Source organism: Paralichthys olivaceus, chromosome 16 (assembly GCF_024713975.1).
Source record: "Paralichthys olivaceus isolate ysfri-2021 chromosome 16, ASM2471397v2, whole genome shotgun sequence".
Classification (NCBI taxonomy): domain Eukaryota; kingdom Metazoa; phylum Chordata; class Actinopteri; order Pleuronectiformes; family Paralichthyidae; genus Paralichthys; species Paralichthys olivaceus.
Genome location: NC_091108.1, coordinates 12,830,383 through 12,840,787, shown reverse-complemented (window position 1 = coordinate 12,840,787; position 10,405 = coordinate 12,830,383). Strand labels below are relative to the sequence as shown.

The window sequence follows — 10,405 nt, the reverse complement described above, 5'->3', positions numbered from 1 at the left end:
TTCACCCCTGAAACTCCAGTGCATAGTGGTGAGTAGTTAATCATTGCACTTTCCCTTTAACTGTCTGAGTGGAACCAGGGTTTGTTGTAACTCAGCCTGGTGGGACACACAGTCCTCACAGACACTGATTCATGAAATTTCGGAGTATTCATCCAGACAGTTAACAGACGTGAAGACATCCCGGTCTGTGCAAACACGAACGAGAGAGCTCTCATTTCTGCCTGTTGGCGGGAATCAGGTCGAGCATGGCGTGGTCAGTGTGTCCCATAATGCAACGCGGGGGGGGGGGGGCTGTTGTGAAATAGTGATCCAAAGTATTCTCCTCTTTAATTTAATAAACTGTTTGTATTTGTGGAGTTCATGGCTGAGATTTGTTAAAACCGCCGAGGACATAGAGTAAGGAGTCCGGGTTTGTCCGCCTCACACTCAGCGTGTGCGTCCTGCACGTGTGCGGTGGAACATAAACATGTCTGCTGCTGTTGTGAGTCTGTGTTCCCCACTTTAGTTCAGAGGATTCACTGACCGGACAGATACAGTCATTTACCGATATTAGTCATATATATATGCGTCTGGTTAGGAAAAGCATTTGTAATATTAATTAAAATGTAGGCCAATCCGAAGAAGACTATGTGTAATGCATCCCTCTTATTAAATAGTATATTATCTGCTTTCATCAATAAAAAGGTATCAATATTGATATTGATGATCTTGGTTCTGGTATCACTTGGTATGAACACGAAATGGAGCAAAACCATTTTGTTGGAGTATTTTTATTTAGTTTTTAATAGTTTGCACATTTAGATTCATGGGTGGATTTTTGTCAGTGAGGGAGAAAGTCTCGGTGAGATTATTGATTGAAATCATTGACACGATAACTATACGAATGAATGAATGTGTTTTTGTTGAAAACCTCATCAGACGTTTTATTCATCACAGAAAGCTTTTTCTTTCATGCGACCCGTGGTGGTTAGAGCAGCCGGTTCGGTAGGTGGCGATGTTGAGCCGTCGCGTTACGTGTCGAGCTGCAGGAGAAGAAGAGAGCTGTGTGAGCGGTGAAAAGCGAAGCGCCGCTGCTTCTCTCCCTCATTCGACCTGCGGCTCCGCTGATCGTCCACCCGCTGCCTGACAGAGAAACGGTAAATGCTCTTTAAACGCTCCCACTCTCCGCACATGTCTCCTCACATTCTGCGGAACTTACTCACGTCAATGCGAGAATGTTTTTCTGCTTAATATCTTTTTGTGTTAAGTGAACGATAAGCTTGATAAATCTGTGGATGATGAATAATTATTATTTTCCGTAACGATTCATTCGAGCGTGTTTAAACGATGTGCTTCGATCGATCTGCGTCAATGCAACAAAAATAAAACGTTCCGACTCTGCTAGTCTCGTAAAATACGTGTTAGTCGGTGCAATTATATAACCGTGAGAAAGAGGCAGCGGTGACTGGCGGCCCGTGAAACAAAGTGGAACCATCAGTTCGGTGCTACAAAATGGCGCCCAAAGGAAAAGAGGATAGCTGATCCGCTAACTGAGCCGAGGCACGCTTGCAGGCCCAAAGCCTAATTCTGCACCAATTTGTTAATGAGGATTATTCGATGAATCCGGATGGAATTAAACCAATTTATTTAAAGACTCGTTTGATGAAACGTTACGCGCCGGCCTTTTTTGTTTTTTGCACGATTGCGCAGGGAGGGGTGGCCATTACCTCGTGTAACGGTACCAGTGACCTACTTAGGCAGCTGTTTACTGAAGCAGGCACGGCTGTTACTAATGTGTGTTCTCTGTGTCTGTAGGTGACTGAGGTGTGTTTTTAAACTACACAAAATGTCGGACGAGGGTAAATTGTTCATCGGAGGACTGAGCTTCGAGACCAACGAGGAGTCTCTCAGCGCGGCCTTCGGCAAATATGGAAACATCGAGAAAGGTAGCGCTTCATATTCATTGCCCCCATTATTAAATCACGATGTCCACGCGACACGATCGACTATTTCTACTGGTTTATATTAATTTTTTGGGACTATTTCCTTCTTTTAGTCGATGTGATCCGAGACAAAGAGACCGGGAGGTCTCGTGGCTTCGGCTTTGTTAAGTACAACAACGCAGATGACGCCAAAGACGCATTGGACGCAATGAACGGCAAGGTAAACAATTTAATCATTTTTATTTAAACCACTGCATTCGATTTTAATACAAAATGATAAAAATAATTTTCGTCTTTTTTACGTGAATGGATGTTTGAACTGGTCCATCCTCTTGTTGTTGGCCTGCACAATACATATTAAATGGCGGTTTTGTGTTGCAGACTCTAGATGGCCGGGCTATTCGCGTTGATGAAGCGGGAAAGGGGGGTGGCCGCCAGAGAACTAGTGGTTTCGGTTCAAATCCACGAGGTGGCAGATTCAGCAACTCCAGGGGGAGGGGTGGTCGTGGCTACTCCAGAGGTGAGGACCAACTGTCTTACAGTGCATTGTGGTTAGATTTTTGCCTTTTGTGTGGTTAACGTGGTCGTACTTACTTTGTCTTGTCTTTGTATTAGACTTTGCAGGTGGTGGATTCAACGGCGACAGGGGATATGGGGACAGGAGCTACAGTGACAGAAGCTTTGGAGGTGGCGAGAGGAACTTTGGTAGTGGCGGTGGAGGTGGCGGCGGATACAGGAGTGGTGGGGGATACTCATCAGGAGGTGGTGGTGGCGGCGGCTACAGAGAAAATAGGTAGGTTGTGGAAACACTGAGGACCGCTGGACTAAAACAATATAAGTTAAATTGACACATTCCTGCTAATCAAACATGTTTATGCAATTTCCAGGGGGCAGGGTGGATATGGCGAACGCTCTGGATCCTACCGTGAAGCATATGACAGCTATGGTAAGCATGAATGATATGCATTTGTATTGTGTAGACAGTTGTGTTGGGGCTGTCATTTTGAAAGATATGTTAAATTTAGATGCACATTTTTTAATCATTTCACTTTCATTTCAGTAAAATTAATATTTTACATATTACACATATGTAGTTGGCAGGCTGCTATTTCTAAACCCTCATACATCCACATTGTATTAAGACAGTTTCACAGCCCCAACATATGAAGACATGTATTGCGTACGCCCCTCAGTTTTATACTTGAGCCCAAGTTGATGTCTCCCGATACTGATGGCAGATCTTACTAGCCCCCATCCCACTGTGATAATGAGGCTGGCAAACCATTCGAAACACCTTAGGTGGCATTTGCTATTACTTTGCTCATATCTGAGCCGATGGAACCCTTTAGGCAAAAATGAGGGAGGGTTTTAGGACTGTCTGGTGGGTTGAAGGGGATTTTGTGAGACTCCAGTGTTGGAACTTTCAGTGTCTTTACCTCTGTGCCCACTTCTTATCCTCAGCTACAAACGAGTAAACGTCTCCCTGATTCAAGATCATCACTTGGCTGGCTGTATTTCAAAGATGCGCTCCTCAAGAAAAATGTCCACGTGTTATTGCTGACCTTAGTTTTGTAGTTCTGTTGTAGTAGCTCAATTATCTTAAAACAATGTAGCCATGAGTTTTGGTCATTCCTTAACAACCCATGTTATAAATTGCAGTTCCAGACTCTAACCATGCTTGATTGGGCATCTTTTATTCCTCCAAAAGACCGTTAACTAAAGGGCATCTCTGTAATCTGATAAGTACCATAACCTAAGTCCCATTTTGGGGATCAGACAGCTCTCCACATGGCTTTTCGTTGAACAGCCACTACAGTCGCTGTAGACTTGTCCAGCACATTTAGTGTTTCCTTATATGATTCTGAGTTTTTTTTATTGAAATATCTGATCTTTTTTGTTTTTGTACTTCATTTCCCCTCTCAGTCTCTGACTCGCCTACCTCTTGTCAGGTTTTGAACTGAGTGAGAAGAGATCCCTTTACTGTAGAACAGACTGGGGATTTTATGCTAAATTCCTTTTTACTATCAAACTTAGTTTAGCTGAGGCTCCTGTGTGTTCAATTTCCCAAAAGAGTGAATTCCTTTCAGACTGGTGAACTACACATCCGAAGTGGCCGGCTGTTCATGAAGTTGCAAATTGCAGCATGCTACAGTCTGTCCAAGGTATCTTCTGTGCTCAACATCTGCATTTTAAATGTGCTGTAAAATGGACTAATCTTGTTTAAGTGATCGAAAAATGTACCTTCGTTTCCCCAAAGTAATATCTCAACCGGGAACAGTTTTGTACTTTATGTTCTTTGTATGATCAACGTTTTTTTTCTTTGTCAGTTTGGCTTCATGGAGCCTATTAAACAGACTGTGGAAAATAATCTTGATTCTTTTGCCTTTCGAAACGATCGCATGGGGGAAGTAAAGCTGAGAGCTGTAGGCTCATGTGTAAATGTAATTGCTGCGTGAGAACCAAGTCACCTGCGGAAAGCACTGACATTAAACATGGATGTCTCTGTAGGGAAAGTAAAAAGTGGCAGCTTAGTCTCACGTCTTAAAAAAAATACAGAAAAGCAGATTTGGGTGAAATTTGTAAAAGTCCACTTTTTTAACAGGCTGTCTGATTTCCTAAGATCAAAAAAGTTGCATTTTTGGCCCAGTGAATTCTGAGACAATTTGTCATGTGTTAAATTTCATAGAAAACAGATCACACCTCTTATGAGGTCTGATTTAATAGCCCTTAAAGTGGCACAAGGAAATGCTGGGAAAACATCAGCTGGTGTCTGGTCATGTTAATGCTTCATTACGTTCAAGAGGTCAGCCACTTCAAAAACCTACAAGTCCTTGGAGAGCGAAGTGTTGCGTCTACCAACAAGTGCTCATCAGAGATGAAAGCTGCTCTCTTGCCTAGGTCATATGTGGAGAAAGTAGGCCAATGCACGTGAGGTAAAAATCTCCTTTTGCTTTGCTCACATCCTTCAAACTCAGTTCTCATTGTTTCCATGAATACCTTCAAAGTTAGTCGCTGTTTTTAGTCCTCTGCTTCAGATGTCGCCTACAAACATGCCATGGCCTCTTCTCTGATACTTAAATTTCCATTGGAGGGGAGAAGCTCCTCTGTGAAGCTCCTGGAATGTAGAGCTCCACCTCGTCCACAAAAAGCATTGGCCTCTTAAGTCATGGGTAGCACTGTGCTCAGTCCACTTCTGTTCACTGCATTAGTCCTCAAATTTGCTCCAGTAATGCCCCACAGTCGTCCTATTTGATGTGTAAGGTGTCTTAAACTATTCAGTTTTTCTTTGAACCCTTACATATGAAATAAGTGGTGAGTTTCAGACTCATTAATAGTGTTGCATGCATTTTTTTGTGTGTGTATTTGTCAAATTCACCAGTTTCCAGACTTAATCCATCTCTTAATCTCTTTCTTTAGATTGAACAGATGGTCTGAGCAACACTGGATTCCCTCACAGCTCAAGTGGCAGCTTTAGATGGCCGCTTTAATGCAGTTGATCAGGTAAGTCTAGTTTTAAATGACAATTGTTTTGCATGTATGGTTTGACTGTTTAAATCTGCCAGGTAGATTAATTCTTTTACTGTTTCAGGTCCAACCTGCAGCAGATGTAAGCAGTGGCTACATGGGAGGAGCCTGCCAACTAAACGTCAAGACCGTTATGGTTATCAAATGTTGGCGGGACGACAGAACTGTGCACAAGTGGCTCAACAATCAAAATCTCTGGCATGAAAGAGTATTTACCATCTTTACAATGCTAAAGAAATTGGTGCACAAGACATGTGCATTACTCTGCCATTTGAAGTTTTTGTATTGCAATATTATAAATAAAACTTAACATGAACATAAACTGCTGTTTTATTTGCATGGTACCTTGATTCTCTAGCTAAGTTGGTGTACACGAACATGTTAGTTTAATAATTCCTCACATAAAGCACTGATTTGTCACATTCAGTTGAACGTTGCTTTCAAAACCAATATCCTCCCTCACCTGAAGTCAGTTTTCATGAGTCTCAAGTGGAACAGTGCTTCCTGATTCTCCTCAGTAAAGGATCTAGTCAGTTATGAGAAATGGTAACCAGAGAACTCTTTCCATTGCACATGAGTTAAGCTTCAATAGAGAGTAATGTATCACTAAGTAACCAGACTTTCTGCTTTCATTCTTATGTTAGTGCATCATAATCCCTGTTCTGATCTTATCAGGTTATTTTCAAACCTTAGCTAAAAAGCGATGCAATTCTCAAGCAGAACTTGGTACAGCTACCTCAAATACATTGGGTATAGCACTGGAGTAAATTGTGTGTTGCCTGACATGATCCTTCATATCAGGATGCTGTAAACTTAATTTAAAAAAAAAACAACAAACAGGTAAACCAGGTTAAGGTACAGGAAAAAAAATAATTTTAATAAAGAACATTTACAAGCTGAATTGAGTGAGCACTCAGGTCCACTTGATACTGGTTGAGGAAGGTGGTTGAGCCTGGGACACTTTGTCTTGATGGTGCTTACACGTACCACAAGAAGCCAAATCGCTTGTGCAAAAGTTCCTCACGGGGCCGGAGGTTGAACAGCTCCTCTGTCAGAGGGGAGACCCAGCGGTCTGTGTGGAAGACGCTCTCACCGACCTGCAGAAGTGTTAAAAACAATTAGTCAACGGGTTTATTGCTTCTGTTTTTGACCAGCCCAGACAAATACAACTGCTAAATCATATTAATTCAACAAATTGTTTGGGACATACTCTCTTTTATTGGAAAGGTTTTCATGTTTTATAATCGTTGTTGCCTTAATCCTGTCTTTCAATATCAGTTTCTCTAAAGCTAAAATAGATTTCTGCAATTTATGGAAAGTTCTTTACCAAATCAACTCGCCAACCTGCATATTCATAGGTAGGTGGAAAATAGATAAGTCCGTTAAAGTCAAAATGAACATATAAAGAAAAGTGACATACATTTGCTGATAGTCAAATTACAGATATGGTTTGAAATGTTAAATTGTCACTGGTTGATGACAACAGTTGATAAATGGTCCACAGTACAAACTGAAGCTACAGCTGATAGAAACAGCTAAGGCAGATTTACACAATTTTTGAAAAACAACAACAACCATAATCTTAAAAATGAAAAGATGAAAATGTAAATAAGATTTGAATTTGAAATACTTCATAACCACCTGAAAACAAAAATAAAAAACAGATCATCAGGTTACATTTTGACTAATGTGTTTGTTCAGGGGTTAATAAACATGACACCTGTCATATCTCTGAACCACCTAGCTTATTTTACAATGTTATTTGCTTATACACAAATAACTAGAGGGCTATTAAAACAAAACTTTACCTTCCAGCCTGGAACGTCCTTCATGAGAATCGCCTCCTCTTCTAAATTTTCCCTCATCATTCGTAAGGTCCTGGACAGAGAGGAAATTGAATTATTGTACAAAGAGCTAGCCTACAGGTATTGCCACCAGAGTAAAACACTGCACAGTGCTTTTTTGTGTGGTCACCTTCGATCTTGCTCCGCCTGCAGCAGGGGCATCATGGCTATCCTGGCTTCCATCTCCTCGATCTGCAGGCGTCTGCAACAATACAAACATTAAAACAACCACACCAGGTTTAGTTTGTATGTTAGGATCACACACAGTTTTACAGACGGAAAAACCCAGTGCATCTTCTTACCTCCTCTCTCTGTTCCACCTAAATAGCCTCCAGTAACCAAACACCATGATGCCGATGCCAATGCCGAACATGCTATATCCTGTTGATAACAGAATCATCACAATTTACAGCAACATTTAATTTCACCACAGATTATTTAGATTTGAGTTTCAGGTGGATCGTTTAAACCAAAATATCAGGTCAGTATCTGTATCAAAATAAACCTTTATTTTGTTCCCTAGCTGGACATCCCATCTACACATGCATCTAAAATGTTTGTTTGGTTTATTTTGAATGAATTCAGACCGTAGTCTGTCATTAGTTACATGACAGACTACGGTCCCTCGTGTGTGACGATTTGCTCACAGCTGCAGGTACATGGTCCTGCAGAGCTCAGGCTCACAAAGGAAACATTTAAAGGATTGTTTTGTTACAACTAATTCCACATTTTGATGTTTTTGTTTCTGTGTGAATTAGATTAAGACCTTCGTTCATGACTAACTGCTGCAGCTCTTGTGTGTGGGTGATAGAATTAACTTTCAGAAGCTTAACTCACAACATGTGAGTTCTCCAATGAGAAGAATCACAGCTGTTAGTTTTTCACAGTATTGCTCAATCCTTCATAATTTATTGAAATAGATCACAAATGTCATGTCTTGTCTGCAGCTGATTTTACCATGATCACTACCCCCCCCCCCCCCCCCGACAATTTGATAAATATCTGAAAAACATTGCGACTGTTTCTATGAAACGCTTTGTGTTGTCAACATGAAATATTTTAACAGCGTTTTAATCCAGTGTGTGATCTCTCCAGACAGAATCTGAAGGGGTCACAGATGCATGTGTAGCACCAGTTCCACGTCATTAACTTTATCTCACTGGTTTTATTGGTTTAACACATAAACTGAGCGGCTGATGCTTAAATAACCATCTTTTGAAATAATCTTAATTCAATAAACTCATGTTCTATCAACGATACAATACACACAGTTGACTGAACCCTAAGCCAAGTGCCACTGTTAGCTAGTTAGCAAGCAGCTATCACTGCTGTCACCCAGAACTCGCTCAAAAATGCTGTTCAGACAAATTAATGTTTACACGTGGTCTTATGTTATGCTGTTAAAAGAAACAACTATCCATTAACGAGCCAACAACAGTTTACACCTTATAATTTCAGCAGATTATCATCCGTTTCCATTCCACCGGCGCTGACCCGTTAGCATTAGCTGCTATGTAAGAAGTGATTGTTCGGCCGGTTGTGTGTGTTATCAGCTTGTGTGTGGAGCTGTGTACAGAGTGGAACGCTGAGTGTCAGGTGCATGTACCCGAAGGTCCCCGTTTCGGCAGATTTCTCTTGTAATCAAACGCGGCATATCCCCCCGGAGGAGGCATGTCCTGCTTCACCTTGGACCCCGCCATCTTCCTCCTGCCTCCACCAAAACACCACGCTGCTGACGTCACTGAAAAAACACTCTTCTTCACCGGTGCAGGACAGCTGCGGCAGCGCTCCAAGCTACCGCCCCCTGCGGTCAGAGTGAGAACTACTACTTCTTCGAACCACACCAGCGCTTTCACTACAAACTTCACATGGAACAACACTGCAGTGATTTAAATGTGTACATGTACACACGTCCACTTCTGTCTTTTTGGATTGTCAATATAATATGTGTGTGACTTTTGTTGACATATTACACATATTTTTTTTAATTTTCATAATTTTTTACTTAATAAATTTACTTTTTATTTTGTAGTTTTCACGTTTGATTTTTGTTCTTGTCATTATCTTCCTCTTTAATTCGCAGAACTCGCATTTTTATTAGCTTTATCTCTCCTGTTGTCTATTCTCTTATGTTCATCATCATGCACCTTCATACCAAAAACAAATTCCCTATATGTGAAAATCTATTTTGCAATAAAAGTAGTTCTGATTCCGATTCCATTTATGATGAGTTAAGTATTACGTATCCACGTAGAGACATGTTTTAAACTGTATTATGAAGCATGCAGAAGCAATTTTATTGTTCCTTGTGACAAATAACCACGAAGGATCACATCTGAGAGACAGTGGGAGAAGTATTAAGATTTTCGACGAAAACAAAAGTAGCCACAGCATACATACTTTAGTACAAGCAAAAATCCTCCATCATCCAAAATTCAACTGGACTATAACTACAGATGAATTGTATCTAAGCAAGAAAATTATTCAAGGATTAAAAAGGAAAGTCTTTATTATGGAGCAAAATGCTTTCTTCAGTTACATTCTTATATTTATATTATTGGATTAGTATCGATGATGAACATGTAATACATAAACATGTAATGTTAATGTTGATACTATGAAATTAAGTTAATTTTAACCACTTTAAATACGTTTGCCCCATTTAACCTTCTGCAGCATTTTTATCAAGGCGATCATGTTTTTTTTAACATTAAAATCTTAATTGACACAGACCCTAGAGAGTACAGGTGTCGAATAACTTCAGTATCATAAACAACAGCGCATAAAAAGGCTGTAGTATATTGTAAGGTCTCAACCTTAGTATGCAAAGTGTAAGTGCAAAGATCTGTTGTGATCTGAATAAGAATTCATTTAAGAGTTCCCTATAAAGCATAAGTGAGTAGAGTTACTGAGTAGAGAAGCAGGAAGCATTACCCTGAGCTATATACTTAAATACATAGAGGGCATGCCTGCCTGTGAAGTTGTGTTTGGCTTGCAGCAGTTGTATATAGACTTGTATGTTGATCTCCAGAAGTCTATCTTCACTCATCTCATGAACCTGTATTTCCTGTTTCACTTGCCAGCAGCCTTAGTTTCCTGATCAGCCACATATGC

General features: G+C 40.6%; 2 protein-coding genes across 4 annotated transcripts; one reads left to right on the top strand and one right to left on the bottom strand.

Moving 5' to 3' along the window:
• Positions 1-989: 989 nt before the first annotated feature.
• Positions 990-5,769, top strand: cirbpa (cold inducible RNA binding protein a). Of its 3 annotated transcripts, XR_011238720.1 has the most exons (8): positions 990-1,136; positions 1,795-1,925; positions 2,036-2,142; positions 2,304-2,442; positions 2,538-2,715; positions 2,810-2,868; positions 5,340-5,423; positions 5,512-5,769. XR_011238720.1 is itself a non-coding variant. In XM_069510970.1 (7 exons), the coding sequence occupies exons 2-7, from the start codon at positions 1,826-1,828 to the stop codon at positions 4,015-4,017; spliced, it is 591 nt and encodes a 196-aa protein (XP_069367071.1). In that variant the 5' UTR covers positions 990-1,136; positions 1,795-1,825; the 3' UTR covers positions 4,018-4,290. The 3 variants fall into 3 exon arrangements, 2 of the variants coding, with proteins under 2 accessions (XP_069367071.1, XP_019963781.1); XM_069510970.1 differs by lacking the exons at positions 5,340-5,423; positions 5,512-5,769 and adding an exon at positions 4,010-4,290; XM_020108222.2 differs by lacking the exons at positions 5,340-5,423; positions 5,512-5,769 and adding an exon at positions 3,384-4,290.
• Positions 5,770-6,297: 528 nt separating this feature from the next.
• ndufa13 (NADH:ubiquinone oxidoreductase subunit A13) lies at positions 6,298-9,090 on the bottom strand. The gene is made up of 5 exons (XM_020108233.2): positions 8,898-9,090; positions 7,594-7,672; positions 7,422-7,493; positions 7,256-7,325; positions 6,298-6,544 (listed from the first exon to the last, which is right to left on the bottom strand). The coding sequence occupies exons 1-5, from the start codon at positions 8,989-8,991 to the stop codon at positions 6,425-6,427; spliced, it is 435 nt and encodes a 144-aa protein (XP_019963792.1). The 5' UTR covers positions 8,992-9,090; the 3' UTR covers positions 6,298-6,424.
• Between the last annotated feature and the right edge of the window lie 1,315 nt (positions 9,091-10,405).

Coding starts and splice junctions, on each gene's coding strand:
- cirbpa (XM_020108222.2), top strand. CDS start 1,826: ATGTCGGACGAGGGTAAATTGTTCATCGGAGGACTGAGCTTCGAGACC. Junction 1,926..2,035: donor ATATGGAAACATCGAGAAAG/GTAGCGCTTCAT, acceptor TCCTTCTTTTAG/TCGATGTGATCCGAGACAAA. Junction 2,716..2,809: donor GGCGGCTACAGAGAAAATAG/GTAGGTTGTGGA, acceptor TGCAATTTCCAG/GGGGCAGGGTGGATATGGCG.
- ndufa13 (XM_020108233.2), bottom strand. CDS start 8,991: ATGGCGGGGTCCAAGGTGAAGCAGGACATGCCTCCTCCGGGGGGATAT. Junction 7,494..7,593: donor AGGTGGAACAGAGAGAGGAG/GTAAGAAGATGC, acceptor GTATTGTTGCAG/ACGCCTGCAGATCGAGGAGA. Junction 7,326..7,421: donor CAGGCGGAGCAAGATCGAAG/GTGACCACACAA, acceptor CTCTCTGTCCAG/GACCTTACGAATGATGAGGG.